Here is a 17,218-nt window from a genome sequence, read left to right as displayed (position 1 = left end):
AAAATGACATGGACGAGGAATAGAAAACTGACTAAAGAACTAAAGAACTGAAAATAAAAAAGGAGCACGAAGCATGGTAGAATTAAACAAGAATAAAAATAAGGTAGCCAACAAGTTGAAAGTGAATTGAAATATTATAATGTAGAAATTATGGTAAAACAAGCTTATATACTTATAATAGAAACTTACACATTATTCTCATATAACACCTGTTAAAGAACAAAAATTCAACCTAGCAAATTTCAAGATTTAATTGATTTTATTGAAGAATTCATGAATAGGGGTAATATCCCATCTAATAAAATAGAAAGATGCTCTGAGGAGCTTTTATAAGTAGGCTTTTATAGGTAGAAATGGGCAGGAAAAGAAAGTTAAGAGGGAGGATTTTTTCAGGCAATTTACTTTCCTTTAGGGGAAGGCAGTGGGTCTTGTCAGGCAGATTACCTCACTGGTCTGACCAGGAAATTCCAGAGTGATTGGTTTAAAACTACAATCCTGGGAGAGACTGAAGCTGAAATTAGGTTAAGTATTAAGTTTTGCTGGAACTTACTACCACAAGTGATTCCATTTGGGAGCTGTTGTTTCTAACACTCAGCGTTCATTTCACCAGACATAACTGCATTTAGCCCTTCAAAAACCATCAACCAGACATCTATTGTCTCCTGAAACTTGTATTTAGTCATGGCCTAACTATACACTGTTTCTAAGTATAGTGTTTAAAAGAACATGATTGATAATTGTGTTTTCAAAGAAGTGTGTGTGTCATGCAGGGTGTCATGCAGGGTCTCAGCTCCCACTCCCCACATAAGAACACAGGATATGGTGAGGCCAAAAAGGAACACCCACGGAGCCATAGATAGGGGAGTCATACCATTATTCTCAGTGGCCGCTGGGTTGGAGACACAGGAAGCAGGAGCCACACGATCTGCAACCTGCTGGACACTTCTCTCTGCCAACCAACCTCACTTGCTGCAATCCGCTGTGATAACTGCAATTGCGTGCTAACTCCAATTGCGTGCTAACTGCAATCCGCTCTTGCTAGCTCAGCCACCATCTTCTTGCTAGCCCCCATGTGCTGCTAGTGTAGCCATGGCAGTTATATTAGTGGCCAATGGCTCACTGGTTACAGCTGATGGCCAACTAGCCACAGCTGATGGCCATCCAATCACAGTTGATGGCCATTTACTACTCGAGTGAGCGCCTTTCCACATGAGGGCAAGAGCCTGGAATCTGCACTCCTGGTTCTGTCCCCACAGTGTGTATTAAAACTAGGTTACTTTTTTTTATTAGTAACTATTAAACTCTACCAGAATAAAATTAGTCTGCTTATTCAAGTAGTTTTATATACAGCATTTTAAACCTCTCTACAATAGAGGAAACACCAGCTGTGATACAAAATAAGAATTTGTAGCCATGTAGAGAGGAAACTTTGTTATTATGTATCTATTACCAACTCAAGTCATCCTCTGGCCTCCTCAAAACTGCTCAAGTTGTTTCAACATTGTAATCTTAAAATCCAAGCCCTAGGTTCACCCCTGGATTGCTGATCCTTTTTGTCATGCAGGGTGGCCTGCGGGGTCTCTGCTCCCACTCCCCACATAAGAACGCAGGATATGGTGAGGCCAAAAAGGATCACCCATGGAGCCATAGATGGGGGAGTCATACCACTATAGTCTTGCTGGAAGCTGGGTTGGAGACACAGGAAGCAGGAGCCACGCTGTCTGCAACCTGCTGTCCACTTCTCTGGAATCTGCAACCCACACTCCGCTGTGCTAACTGCAATCCACGTTTGCCAGTCACCATCTTCTTGCTAGCCCCCATTTTTCTGCTAGCATATCCATGGCAGTTATATTAGTGCCCAATGGCTCACTGGTTACAGCTGACGGCCAACTAGCCACAGCTGATGGCCAGCCAATCACAGTTGATGGCCATTTACTACCTGAGCCAGCACCTCTTCATGTGAGGCCGAGAGCCTGGAAACTGCTCTCTGGGGCTCGGTCCCCACACTTTTTAAGGTCTTTCCTAGATTTCTACCACAATGTTGCCTGAGGCAGAGACATTTTGTGGACCTCTCAGAAGATTGCATTAGATAGTCTCTAAGGAGTCTGGGGTCGGGGTTCTAGAATTCTATGATTCTAAATTTTCAATGGGAAAGATAATTTTAAATATGTTGTATTTAACTTGTTTAGTCAGTCAGCAGATAAGTATTAACCTACTGGTACAAGACCAATTAAACAAAAAGTACTTTGCAGATGGAGGGTAAAATACGTATGTTATACGTATGTTCAAAAGCTCTAACTTAGAAAATATGAAGCATTTGAGGAACTAAAAGAAATACAAAGTGGTTGGAGCTTAACTAAGGTGAAAATGTTGCAAGATGAAGCTAGTGAAGTAGATAGGGAAGGCCTACTAAATGAATTAAGGATTTAGGATTTTTTTCCTAAAAGCAGCAGGAAATCTTTGGTTTTAAACAGGAAGTGCTTTGATCTGATCTGGTTTTGTTTGTTTGTTTATTTGTTTGTTTGAATTGTGGCTTTTGTGTGGCTTTTGTATGAGAAACGGATTGGAGGAGGGGTAGAGAGAATAAGGAATGACCTGTTTATAGCTGTTACTAGTATGGCTGAGAGGTGACAGTGGCTAAGACTCTGTTGGGGTCATTGGAATTGGAAAAAATATGGATAGGTTCACAATATATTCAGGAAGTAGATTTAATTTTAAAACAGAATCAAAAGTGCTCCCTAGGTTTCTGGTTTGTGAAACTAGATGGATGGCAGCACTATTCAACTGAGCGAAGTCCCAGGAGAGAAGAAGTAGTTTGGGCAAGGGTCTCATGCTCTTGGACCCTTCCAAAGGATCCTACAGATTTGTCTCATTCCTATTTTCCTTTGAATTCTGCTTGCATGAGATGACTGTGTATCCTTGAGAATATTGGTCCTTTGGTCATCACCATTGATTATTCTTTTTTATAGGACTCAGATTGCACAGAAAGCTGAGGGGATTCTTGATATGGGGACTTCTAAGTATGTGTTTTTAATCCAATTTAAATAGGCTACAGCTATGCTGGTGAACTACCTGCAAAGCTCTCAAATGTATGGTGTGGTGAAACATCCTAAAAATTGTGAAGAGTAAGATCAACACTTTCTGCTGCAAAGACAAATTCTAAAGCATTGAGGAGAGTGGGGATCTTAAGAAGGCACTAGATATGGAACGCAGGATACATGAGAGGATTGAGTTAAAGAGGATGGACTCTGACTATTGTAATAGTAAGGAATAAAAAATAGAATGGGTGGGTACAGATGCGGGTAGTTTGGGTAAACAAAGGAAATGCTTATCTTGTGGCTTGTATTTCTCTTTGTAGTAGGAAGCAAGGAATTCTGCTGAAGAGTGATGGGGGAAGGTTTGAAGAAGTTTGATACAGTTGTGGACACATGAAGAGTATGTTGATTGGAGAACCTAGTAGAAAAGTTGGTTGTCATGCGAGGCGGTCTGTGGGGTCTCAGCTCCCGCTCCCCACATAAGAACGCAGGATATGGCTAGGCCAAAAAGGAACACCCACGGAGCCATAGGTAGGGAAGTCATACCACTAGAGTCTCACTGGAGGCTGGATCCACACAACCTGCAACCTGCTGTCTGCTTCTCTGCCTGCCAACTAACCGACTAACCAACTAATGCAGCTGTGGCAGTTATATCAGTGGCTAATTGGCTAACTGGTTACAGCTGATGGTCAATTAGCCACAGCTGACGGCCGTCTACTACCCGAGTCAGCACCTTTCCATGTGAGGCTGAGAGCCTGGAAACTGCTCTCTGGGACTCTGTCCCCACAGTGGTAATATAGAAATTCCCTGTGAGGTGGCAGTCATGTTATAGTGGAGCCAAATGTCTCCCTTGGGAGACTTCCTTCGGGGATGCTCACTCTTCCTATATCTCAGCAGGGAAGGTGGGTAACCTGGTTTACTCAAATTGAAGGTTTTAAGAGAGAGGAACAAGGAGAGGGTGTAAAGACAAGGAAGCTGAACATATAATCAAGAAAGAATAAATGAAATAATGTACCATGATATTTAAACTAGGTGGGGAGAGAAGTAAAGAGAAAAAAATAGAGTCAAGGTTTAGAGATCACAATGAGATTTAAAAAGGTCATAGTGGTTGTAGTCGTAAGGTGTTTTTTTTTTTATTAGTTTCAGGTGTACAAGACAAGGTAATACTTAGACGTTCATCATTTATATCCCTCACACTGTGGACCCCCTCCCCGTTTTTGTTTTTTTTTAAACTTTTATTTATTTTAAGTGTGTTTTTCCAAGACCTATCAGTTCCAAGTCAAGTAGTTCCAATCTAGTTGTGGAGGGCACAGCTCACAGTGGCCCATGAGGGATGGAACCAGCAACCCTGTTGTTAAGAGTACCACACCCCAGAGGTGGGATGTTTGAATTACTGAGTTTGCAAGAGAAGTAGACCCAGGGTTCAACCTATGGGTGGGTGACCAGATTAGGTGAGTAACAAGACATCAGAGAAGGTATGGCATTAAGGTTAGAATTTTGGGTGGCAGGACTGTTTTTTCCCCTCAAATTTTCTTTAATGGACTAATTAGAAAAAATAGTTTATTATATCCACTGTAATTAACCATCCATTAAAATCTAAAATCATTAACTTTTACATTATATTTATCCTTTATGCCAGAATTAAATTGTTTAATATGACAAGTTAGCTGACATCTGAATAGAATTTGCTAAATTTAAACAATAAAGACATGCTAGACTTTTAATAAAAATTAAATGTATAACTCAGAAAACTGGTTTTGTAATTAGTCATATTTTTAAAATTCAGACATTTTTAGAAACATCTCTGAGCTTCAAAAATGTATGTATAAAGAAGGGCTATTAATTATTTGTAAATATATATATATACACACACACACACACACACATAGTACAGCTAAGTTTCAGAGACATGTCCTAAATTTAAAGTTTTCTAGTCCCTAAAGGGATATATAATACTATCTATTCTTAGTCTATCATCTTCACATGAAAAAACAGTGGTTTCTGAAAATATCTTTAATCTTATATTTGAATAAGGAAAATTATAATTTCACTTGTAATTGCAAATTCATATAATAAGAATAATTGAACTGAAAAGGAATTCACAGGTTGTTTAATCTAGTGGTTTTCATAGTGTGGTCCCCTGAACATCAGCAGCATTTGGATCACTTAGGAACTTGCTAAAAATGTAAATTCTCAGGGCCACTCCATACCCATTCAATCAGGAAATCTAGGAATACGGTAGAGCAATTTGTTTTAATAAGCCTTTACAGGTAATTTGGATGCATGCTAAAGTTTGAGAGCCATTGGTTTAATCCGGTACTTCTCTGTTAAAATTGGAATTACCGAGTTCCTTAGAGATTAAGTGAAATTAATAACACTTAAAAATAAAACAATGGACTTTGTCTGAAAGATCCTAACTCACATTGCTTAACAGACATCTTTTACATAACTCTACCTTGTTTCCCATTCCATGTGTATTAATTTTCTATAATACACATTAGTGTCACAAATTACTAACCTAGCAACTTAACAAAAAAATTATCGTTATAGTTCTCAAAGGTCAGAGGTTCAACATCTGTCTCACTGGGCTAAACCAAGGTGTCAGCTTTGCTTTCTGAAAGCCCTGGGGGAGAATCAGTTTCCTTGACTTCCAGCTTCCAGAGGCCACCCACATTACTTGACTTCTGGCACCTTCCTCCATTTTAAAAGCCTGTATGTACGTATTTTAAAATCAGTGATTATTTTTTGAAACCACTTTTGGGAGTTTGTACAAATAAGTCCAGTCACCCACATCTGCTTATTATCTACACGCCTGGGGAGTATTATACTGTCATTGGCAGAGACTATGTCTTAGAGCGTTACAACTGGATTATTAAATATCCTCAAGCAACAAAAATAAATTATACTCATATTACTCTTACTAAATTGGTAAAAATTAGTTCATTTTAGAAAAACTTTAAAAGGTTTAAATAAAAAAACTTTTCTTATACCTTGGTTAACAGGACAATGAAATTAGTTACAAAAGTTCATTCCCCCAAAGACTGCATTTAATCATAGTTCTTCTGTATCGTTTTTTAATTCTGTTGAATTCTGATATACACGGAATTTCGTTTTCTTTTTAAAAGAGGAAGAATGAGCGAGTTAAGAAAAATGTTGGCTTAGAGGGACGACACACCTAAAAGGAGTTCAGTTTCGGTGATGGGACTAGTCATAACTTCTTTCCTTTTCTGCATTGTCCACATTTTTATTAATGAACGTGTCTTATTTTTATGTTAAAAAAATGAAAACAAAAAAAGGTAAAGAAGAAAAAGAAGAAAAAAAAAAACACCCACAACGAACATTACATTGTCACTTGCAATTACAGGCCTGACCTGTAAGGTAGGGCATGCTGCTTAAAGTCTCATTCACATAAATGACAGGACATTTTTTTTTTTACAGTCATCCAAAGCGTACTGTAGAATCTTCCTTGATAAATAATTTCGAAGCCTCCTTTAAAAATGAAGCCCACACATCATTTTCCGAACTTGCCATTGCCACTACTTCACTCTCTTTTCTCTTCCGTTGGCTATGGTTTAAACTCGAAGGCCTCCTCAAAGAAACGAACTTGTAACATGTCAGAGGCAGCTGTGCTGCCACAGGACCCAAGTTCATCACGGGCCTGGCGTGGACGCGTTCACACACGAGGTCTGTCCTCAGCCCCTCGGCAGTCTGCATCTTGGACGAAACATGTCTAGGCCCAGCCGGCGCCGCTCAGGGCCGGCTCCAGCGACGGCCGGCTCGGTGGGCGCCACAAGGCGCTGCCCTGGGCGCCGCAGACCGCTCCGCGCGCGAGCCGCGCCTGGGCTCCGCAGGGGGAGCAGCGCCGGGGGCGGCAGCGTCGGGGCGGGGGCGGGCGCCGGGCGCCGGGGCCGCAGCTCCAGCGCCCGTGGGGGAGGAGCGGCAGCGGCGGCGGCTGGAGCTTCTGTGGCGACGGACGCGAGGCGGTGGCAGAGACCCACCCCTGTCCACATGGACAGTCGCAGAGGCCTCCGCTGATGCATTCACGCCGGGGCGGGGTGGGCGGACGGCCGTAGCGGCGGCGACGGCTGCAGAAGGAGCGAGGGGCCTGGGGGCGCCTGACGGTAGCGGAGACCTCGCCGCCACTGCGCGGCGGGTGCGGCCATTTTACGGCCTGGGACGGAGGGAGGCGTGTTTGTGTGCTCGCCTCCTGTCTCTCCTCCTGGGGGCCCGCGGCTGGGGGAAGCTTCTCAGGCGGCCTGGGTGGGCGGTGGATGGGGAGTCGTGGGCCGAGAGGAGCCGGGCCTGGGAAGCGCCGTCGCCGCCGTCGCCGCTCGCATTGCCCCGGAGGCGCCTGAGGATCAGTCCAGGCCGCGGGCCTCGCCGCCCGCTAGCCCGCGATAGGCCCGGGAGCGCCCGGCCTGCTTTTGTGTGGGCCGGGGTGGACGTGGGAGCGCCGCCCGCCTGACGGCCGCGGTCTAGGCCCGCCACCCTGAGGCGGCCACCCTCCTGCGGCGCGGCCCCTCAAACCGGCGAGCGCGGCGGCCGAGCGGGCCATGGATTAAGGAGGCGGCGGCGTGGGAGGAGGAAGATGGCGGCTGGCAAGAGCGGCGGCAGCTCCGGGGAGATTACTTTTTTGGAAGGTACATCAATGTCTGCCCTTGCCGGAGGGTGGGGAGTGGGTATGAAAAGACAGGAGAATGTGCTCCCCTCCTCCCCGGATATTCGGTTATTCGCGCTGGGTAGGTTTGGGGGCGGTGGAGGTACGGGGGGCGGGGGCTGCCGGGGCGCTGGTGGGGAGGGAGCGCGCGGGGCGCGGGGCGCTCGGTGCTGGGAGCTCGGCCGGGAGCCGGGGAGGCCGAGGAGGTCCGGGGGCGGCGGGCCGGAGTGGACGGGGGCCTTTGAGGGTGCTCGCCTAAGTCTGACATGTAAAAAAAAAAAAAAAAAAAAAAAAAATTGGTGGTGGCCTAGGGATGAAAGTAGCTTGCGTTCAGCTCCTGTTGGGTGTTCAGGGAAAGTTTCCAATTGCTAGGGTTGGGTGAAATTGGGGGCCAATCTAAGTAGGGAAGAGAGGGGGGCAGGGTTTTTTTTTTTTTTTTTTTTTTTAACTGAGTATGATTCCTACTCCCTGGTCTTTCTGTTTCGCAGAGCTTGAGGCTTTTTGCAGCCCGCACGCATACGAGGCCTGGCCTTGGTCCGACAGTCTTAACATGTGTTTGCCAAACATGTTTTTTATAAAGGCACGTATGTGAAAAAAGAGAATGAGATTCAGGCTCTCCTTTGGGACAGTCACCACAGCTAGTCGAGTTTGGGTGATTTCCATTTTTATTCACTTGAGAGAGAAAGTTAAACATTTGCTGTCGGTGGACTCAAGCCCGTCCTAAGAAAAACCGCGTCATTGTTGGCGGTGGTGGTAATGGTAACAGTATTGGCTCTTTGACCACATGTGTAAATAGGGATCCCCCAAATACAGCTACATTCGTTGTAGCTGTGGACCAGAAACTAATTTCACATCGCTTAGTTTGATTATGGGTGGGGGGGGGGGTTGAGTGTTTACATTGGTAATTGAGTTTATATAGATATATTGTTTAGGAAAATGAGCCTATCTGTGCAGTGATTGTTAAAAAGGATGAACTATTTGGGTAATTTTGCAAGATGATATTCATATGCAGTATAAGCAATACTTAAACAATAATTAGAAACATTTCTAAACTAAGAAAGTACAACTTCACTGTGGTAACAGGTTCTTTAAGAGGGTGTCGAGGGATGGGTATTCCTTGTTTATGGTTTTATTAACAATGCCTGGAACAGTGCCTGGAACACAGTAGGTACTCAATATTAGTCTAATGAATAAACAGCAGTCTACTCTAATAGATGTGGATGGGAAAAGAAATCTTCATTTTTTAAAATTCATCTTCAATGAGTATAGCAAAGCAAAAGAAATCTTACCTTGCTTTGCAAGCCAGGCTTTATCTAAAAGTGATGATAACGTTTATGATATTTCTAGTAAGGAGATTTGGAAAGCTTATAAGTTTTTCTGGGTTCATTTCTTATTACCTTCATTCTAGTCTCGGTAGAATGGGTGACTGTCAGAGTCTCAGAGTGGTGCAGCTTGTGTTACAGGTGGTGATAACGTGCGTTACTTTTTGTTTTGATATTTTTGTCTTGATATTGGAACCTCAAAAAAGGGCTTACTGATGTTTATCATATTCTGTATGCAGATAATTGTACTTTTGTGTTGTGGTAAGTTTCCAGCTTCTATACACTTCTAATTCAGTTTAAGTTCTGACTAAATGAACATAGAATAGAAAGAGCACACATAAAGCCAACATATACAGGGCTAATGTGAATTTTAAACTGGTTCCTTTCAGTTTAACTTAAGGGTCTGTGAATGCACAGGTGTGACAAATTTGAGTTTTATCATTTCTTCAGCATTCTCATAAATAATTGTATGGTGGTAACTTGTTTAGAATATGAGCAGAAGGAAAAGCTAGGATTTCAGTTTCTCATCCAATTTTCATATATTGTACTGAATTTTTAAAAATAAATGAAATGATATTCGGCACTAATTGTATTTTTTTGTGTTTAATTTTTTTGTCTTTACACGTTTAGTAATAAAATACTCCACTTTAACTTGCCATACATTTTGTATTATTATGTTTATATGTTTTCAAAATGTTTCCCCATAGGCCCTTAGGATTTCATATTTAAGCATCTACATAGTATACTTTCCTTACTCTCTGGTAGACTTGAGAAATTGAAGTTGGTTTTAATTCACTCATGAAATGTGTACAGCAGTCTACTCTATGCTAGTCACTGTACCATAGTAAATACAGCAGTGCATAATGTAGCTAAAGGTCCCTGCCTTCATAGAACTTATATTTTAGTGGGAGGGACTCTTAATAATTGACTAAAAATTAATCCAGTTAGAACAGTCTTACCCCATCTTTTCACATAGTTCCCGTCACTTTATTTAGGTCAACTCAGACCTGACAACCTACTAAAAATGTCATGCTATGGCACATACATAGAAACACACGGTATTTCCTTTTACTGTTTTACTTTTTGAAATAGCATTTAACACATGATGAATTTATATTTTCATGTTTTTAAGTCCTAAAATACAAGCTCCATGAAAGCAATGACTTTGTTTTTTCACCATCATCATTTATATTTGCACCTGGAAAATACTTGTTGTTAATTAAATAAACAAGATAACAATATGATGCAGGTTGTGGAAGAAGTATATACACAGAACAGTGAAAGAATGGGAAAGTCGTTTTACGTAGTGTTAAAGTCAGGAAAGGCCTTCCTGAGGAGGAGACACATCTGAGTTAAGTAAGGTAACACCTTAATTATGGGACACTTCAGAGTATGGCAGAGGATGATGCTGTCAAGTTTCTGAGATGATACATAGTTCCTTTTGTTAAACAGAAAGGTCATGGCTGAAACGTAGCAAGCAAAATAGAGTGATAGGAAAGAGAGGCAGCAGATCTATCCTGCAAGATTATACAATTTTATTTCATTTTGAGAAGTGGGAAGTCATTGAAGAGTTTGGGGCAAAGTGTTATGATATAATTTATCTTTTTTTAAACTGCTACTCAGTGTGGAATGAATTAGGGAAAAGCAAGAGTAAAAGCAGGGACGTGAGTTAGGAGAGTATTTCAGTAGTTTAAAATAGAAGGGCTTGGGATATGATGGTGGCACTGGAGATTGGGGAAGAGGATTGATAGAAGGTATGTTTGTATGTAGAGCTAACAGGATTGTAATGGATTGTATATTGAGGATCAGAGTGAGGGGAGGGAGTCAAAGATGACTCCCAGGGTTTTTATTTGAGGTGTTGGTAGTGGGGGTAATTCCATTTACTGAGATGGAGTAGACTGGTAGAAAAAGGAGAAGCAAGTTAATAGCTGCTTTGGTCAAATTGAGTTTGAGATAAATGTCTTTGTTACTTATATTCTAAATTGTTTTACATTCTTATTACTGCTAAGTAAAATGCTGATACCATTTCCTTTTCTGGCTTCATTAGGGAAAAGGAGACCTATTGTCTACTATTATATTGTATGTGTGAGTTTAATTAGGCCACAGCTTGTATCAAATTTTTTTCTTTCTCCTCTTTGACTTGTTTCTTTCTTTTCTGTATATTTAAGTCTGTTTTATTCTGCTTTTTCAGTTACGATAGTTTGACAGTTTTCTCTTTATTCATTCAACAGATATTTATTGAGCAACTGTAATGTTGTAGGTACTGAGGCACAATTTTGGGGGTGGGGGAGTGGTTTCTCCAAGATGTGTAGTGCAGGGAGGAAAGTGATCAGATAATCACACTTGTAAATGTAAAATTATAACTCAAATTCTACAAAAATGTGAGTATTCGTAATAATGAGAATTTGATCTGTTCAGGGCAGTTTGAAGGGTGAGTAAGAAAAGGTGGGGAGACAGAGCTTTTCAGGCAGAGGGAGTGTGGTATGTTAGGGAACTAAAAGGAGGACAGTATGGTGCTAGCAAGGAGAGTAGTCCAGATGAGACGAGATAACAACATCATCAGACTTGCTTCAAAAAAAAGGTCATTGTCCACCACATGGATAAAGCTTTAGAGATGGGCAAAATATTATCAGTAAGACCAGTTAGGAAACTGTTGCAGTATAACGCTGAGGTGATGGTGGCTAGCTTGTTTTTGTAACCTGTCTTTTGATGTTTTCTCCCTTCTCTCTGGAACTTCTAACAAGTCTATTTCCTGTCACATTTCTTACTTTTTTTATGTTGCACTTGTTCACATCTACTTTTCTTTCTATTTACCTTTTTCTTCTACCAAATAATTGTCTCACCAGTATTCTCCCAGTTTTTTCTACCATCCCTTTTATGTGTGTACACATATGCGCACACACACAACTACTTTGTTTACCTTTACATTCTGTGCCAATCTCCCTTTGTGGACTTTGCCCACTAGGTTGAAAAGAGTGCAATGTTGTACTCTCTATACCAGCAAAATTGCTTATGTCTCCACATGAAAAGTGTTTTCCATTTCCCCTAAGCCATACTTAACCTTACTTAAATGGCTATAAATGCAGTTCGAACCTAATCAGTTTGTCACTTTTACTGGGGAGAGGAAATACTTCATAATATCTCTTCAATTAAAGCATAATTTCTCCTACTAAATAATTGGCGTTCCATGAATGTAAGCAAGGTCTTTAGTTTCAGCCTGCTCAGAGGAACACAACACAAAGTTCTCCATTTAGCACTGCGTGTGTCATTCCTTATTCCTTAATTGTATGTATTTCCTAGTTTCATCCCAGTTGAATTGATAAATTCTGCTTATCACTTGATTTCATGTACTCCCATGAAACAGTAGAGTAGAAACTCTACTTGAAATGCAAATGATTTTCATTAGAAATCCATTGAGAGCATGAACTCAAAAGCCAGCATGCTGGAATTCAACATCGAGCTCTACTGCTTATTAGCTGTGTGATCTTGTATAGATTCCTTAACCTCTGTGTTTTCATATCTCTAAAAAGAAGATAATTGTAGTTATACAGTTGTTATTGTATAACAATTGTAGTTATACAATATAATAATTGTAGTTACTATGGAGATTAAAGGTGTTAATATATATTAAATTCTTAGAACAATTCCAGGCATATAATTCCAAGTACTTTGTATTAGTTGGTATTACTATGTTTATTTTCTTAGGTAAAGAAGAGAAAAAGAACTTCCTTTTCTTGCTTTTCCTTTTCTTCCTCCTCTTATTTGAATTCTAGTTTTTATTTTATTTCTTTCACTTACTATTTTTCTTTTTTTAGGTATTAGTCGATTGTTCTTGATATTCTAGGTTGAGTGGTATAGTGAGAGAGGAAAGAAAATGAATCTATGTATTCCATATGTCTAGACTTCATTAAGTTGATCTGTTGCCATTACAAAAGTATGTTGAATATTTAAGGAAATCAAGAGGTATGGCGAGTGTATGTGACCTAGATAGAGCAAATTAGTGGGGAAATCAGAACTAGAGCCTGGGAACTGATTCATACTGTAGCCTTAACCACCTTCAGCATTCCCTCCTTCCCTCCCTTCTTTATCCCTTTACTTCCCCATTCTTCCTCTCTCCTACTTTACCTTTGAGGGGTGGGGGGTTGGACAAGAGAAGGAAAATAATAGAGAATTATGGGAAATTATCATGTATGATGAAGCAGCACTCTTAGGAGTGGGAAGCAGAAGCCAGAGAGATCTCTTAAGGTCCAGCTTCAGAAATTACAGAGTTACTTCTGACACGTTCTGTTGGCCAAAAGTTCGCAGAGCCAGCCCAGGTTCAGTGGGAGGGGAATTATACCCCACCATTCCAGGGGAAGAGGGGCAATGAATTTGCAGTCATCGTTAATCTACACAGCCATCTTTCTTAGACCTATGTGCAATTTTCTTTTTTTAATTCAACAAAGTCACAGTATTTCTTAAACTTGAAAATGACAGTGCTTATGAGATCCAAAAGCTAATTTCTGGACAGTTTAAGAAGCTAAAGAAAGAACAGAGACCACACAATTTGTAATTTGTTTCAAAGATATGAATAACAACATAAGCAGTCATTGGTTTGACTTTGATCAGGGATTGATTTGAGAATTTCTGAAAACAGGCAAGTGTAAGTAAGAAGGAAAGAGGAAGAATGTTAGAAACTTTTCCTTTTTTCTTTTATTCAGTGATGTCTGGATCATGCTGAAGTTACTGTAATCTTTCTCATTTTCATTACCTAAACTGTTAGAAGACATGATCACAATATTTATAATAAAAAAATTAACACTATATCAGTATCAAACACAACAGTTAATTCACAAAGTCAATGTCAGACTGTTAATGATCACCTAAGTTACATACTTAAGTCACATTACTTGGAATGATGCCCCAATGGATGATCCATTATTATCAACTGCGAATTATGGTTGCTAACATCAGCTAAAAAAGACAGTGAGTACAGAAGGTAGATAATATATGCAGTATTCACTTGACACTGAAATCGGTGTTGCTTTCAGCCCTTATTTTTTGGGCTGCCTTAGGGTTTTGTACTTCCCAGAACCTTTTGCATCCATAACCAAAAATTAGGACCTCTTGTCTCCTGAGGATACAGACTTCTAGTGCTAAAATTGGGACAGTGCTAGGCAAACTGGGACATTTAGACACACTGCATTGTCCCAAGTTAACAACTACCTTGAGGCCATCTGAAACTATAGGCTTGAGTAGGAAAAAAAAGCCATATTTTGTTCTTGCCTTTGGAGTTATTTACTATTTCAAATACATTTCATGCTTGATTTTGAATATAGGTTTTGTTTTATTTTTCTTTTCCTCCCACATTAACTGCATTACAGTCTTTGAAACACAGCAGGGAGAAAAAACAGTGTTGGTGTTCAGTGTATACTAGTATAGTAAATTCACTTTTTCATTTTTTGCAAAGGTTAAAGCTGTTTTTCAGGACACGAAGAACTAGAAATTCTCTAAGACTTATTTGTAGACTATGTAGTAACATTGTCTTTCCTCCATTCAAAAATCTGCAATTTTTTTTTTCCCCTACAACCTTGTATGTATGAATCTGCCACTAAATCTTGGAGATGTACTGAATATACTACCTGATTACCACCATGACCTCTGTTGATTTTGCCTCTGTAGAATCTAGTATCCTCTGCCTCTGTAACTATTACAGCCATAGTTTGGATGAAGTGGGGTTACAAATGTTTTGGCATTTAATCTTTTTTTCTTCAGTCCACGTTGCTCTCCATTCTCTGTTATCACAGAAAGTATCAAAGAATGATTTAATTTTGTCATAATAGCTATTAAGTCTGAGAATCTTCAGCATTTTCTTCACAACTTTGAGGATCAACTTTTTTTTTTTTTGAGTATCAACTCTTGTGTCTCCATTGTCTTCACCATTTACCGGCTTTACCTATTTCTCAAGTTTATCTTCTTTTAAGTTTGTTATAAAACTGTCAGTTTTCTCCTTGTTGAATTATGTAGTTGTACTTTTAAAAAAAACTTTTTAAATTAAGTTTATTGGGGTGACAGTGGTTAATAAAATTACATAAGTTTCAAGTGTACATTTCTGTAGTACATTATCTATATATTACATTGTGTGCTCACCACCCAGAGTCAGTTCTCTTTCCATCACCATATATGTATATATATATAAGATTTTATTGGGGAAGGGGAACAGGACTTTATTGGGGAACAGTGTGTACTTTCAGGACTTTTTTCCAAGTCAAGTTGTCCTTTCGGTCTTAGTTGCGGAGGGCGCAGCTCAGCTCCGGGTCCAGTTGCTGTTGTTAGTTGCAGGGGGCACAGCCCACTATCTCTTGTGGGAGTGGAACAGGTGACCTTGTGGTTGAGAGGACGTGTTCCAGCCAACTGAGCCATCTGGCCACCCAGGAGCTGAGAGGCAGCTTATTGACTTCATTCTAGTTGCGGTGGGTGCAGCTCACTGGCCCATGTGGGAATCAAACTGGCAGCCCTGTTGCCCAGAGCTCGAGCTCTAACCATCTGAGCCACCCGTCTGATCCCCATCACCATATATTTGACTCCCACATTTGCCCTTGCAGAACTAAAGTGTTTCATTAGTCCATCCCAATGCTAAATTCCCTTGTCCCCTTGATGGTTCTGTTCCGCTTTCCTTGGAGCTGAAGGAACGTTTGGAGCCACTTGGCTTTTGCAGTCATTTCAACCTTTTGAAATCATTTGGTTTCAACCATTTGAAATCAACATTTTGCCATCATTGCAACCTGTTGTGTATCAGCTTGAGACCACTAATTTTAGAAATTGAATATTCTGTGTAAACCAACTGTATTACTTTGGGATAAGGTAACATAAATGACATTTATGTTTCTTAGAAGATGAAGGAGCTTCCAGCAATACTTAACAGCACCAATATATGTTCTGTAGAAACCATACATTTTTAAAATTTAATTTCATTATTAGTTTCAGGTGTACAAAACAACATACCGATTAGACATTAACACTCCTGACAAAGTGATAACCCTACCAAGTCTACTACTCCTCTGACATCGTACATTGCTACTATTACAATACCATTGACTACGTATATTCCTTATGGTGTACTTTACATCCTATGAATATTATATATATGAATAAATATAAAATAGAAGCCATACTTTGAATTTTGATCATTTCCTGGGCTAGTAGTAAGCTATACTCTGGTGATGCTGGGCAGCAACAGTGAGTACAACAACCAGACAGGCAGGCAGTCGTAAGAGCAAACCACTGATAATTCTGTGCGGTGTATTTGTTGTGTTAGCTGAGTTTGCTGAACCGTAGGCTAAGTAAGTGTTCTGAGCACGTTTAAGGTGGGCTAGACTAAGCTATGATCAGTACGTTAGGTTTATAAAGTGCATTTTTGACTTAGGGTATTTTCAATTTAGGATGGGTTTATTGGACGTAACCCCCAATGCTGCTCTTTGTAAGTTGAGGAGCATCTGTACAGCAGGTCCTGTGATAATGACGCTTCGTTCAGTGTCATTTCATTCTATTGTTGATGAGATGCCATCGGAACTTAATTCTTGTTTATATCAATTAGCCTATGGTAAAATTATACCATGGTTTGTTATACATCATTTCACTTAAAGTCACAGAACCTATCAATGATGTTGAGGACTTACTGTGTTTTTATTGCTACATTTAAAAATATTAATTGTTCATGCAAAATTAAAAAATATTGAGTGCCAACCTAGAGTTAATCCCTAGTCTATGTGTTTGGGATACATGAGAAAACTAAACAAAATGCCCAAGGAGTTTTGTATTTTGGGTTTTTGTGTGTATTTTCCTCAGTTTTTAATTGCTTGTTCATATCATCTGCTCATTTTGTTTTTCTGTTGGAATGTTGGGCTTTTTTATTCTGGATAGTAAACCTTGGTTGAATTATGTTGATTAAATATATCTTATGAAAGTATTACTTGTTTTATTTTTTAAATGAATGGAATAATTTTATGAACAAATTTTTTAGATTAGGTATTTTTTTAATGTCTTGTGCTTTTTGTGATACAAGAAATCCTTTGGTCTTACTGATCCTTTGTATTATAACTTTATTTTTTTATTCTATTAATTCCTGTTCATTTCTTTAGTTTTTATGGCAGTAGGAAAGTGCCAGTCAGCTATGCAGACATAGTAACAGAATTTGAAAATCTGTTTGTAGTGTATGCCTTACG

At 40.0% G+C, this 17,218-nt stretch overlaps 1 protein-coding gene across 2 annotated transcripts in view; it reads left to right on the top strand.

Annotated features, from left to right (window-relative positions):
* The first annotated feature begins 6,956 nt into the window (after positions 1-6,956).
* SENP6 (SUMO specific peptidase 6) overlaps positions 6,957-17,218 on the top strand; it is a 99,946-nt gene continuing 89,684 nt past the window's right edge. For both annotated transcript variants that reach the window (XM_081034395.1, XM_081034394.1), the window contains exon 1: positions 6,957-7,675. In XM_081034395.1, the coding sequence (XP_080890521.1) occupies positions 7,624-7,675 (52 nt within the window). In that variant the 5' untranslated portion in view covers positions 6,957-7,623. The remainder of the gene's footprint in view (positions 7,676-17,218) is intronic.

This window comes from Rhinolophus hipposideros, assembly GCF_964194185.1.
Source record: "Rhinolophus hipposideros genome assembly, chromosome: 3".
Classification (NCBI taxonomy): domain Eukaryota; kingdom Metazoa; phylum Chordata; class Mammalia; order Chiroptera; family Rhinolophidae; genus Rhinolophus; species Rhinolophus hipposideros.
This window is presented reverse-complemented; position numbering and strand designations above follow the sequence as displayed.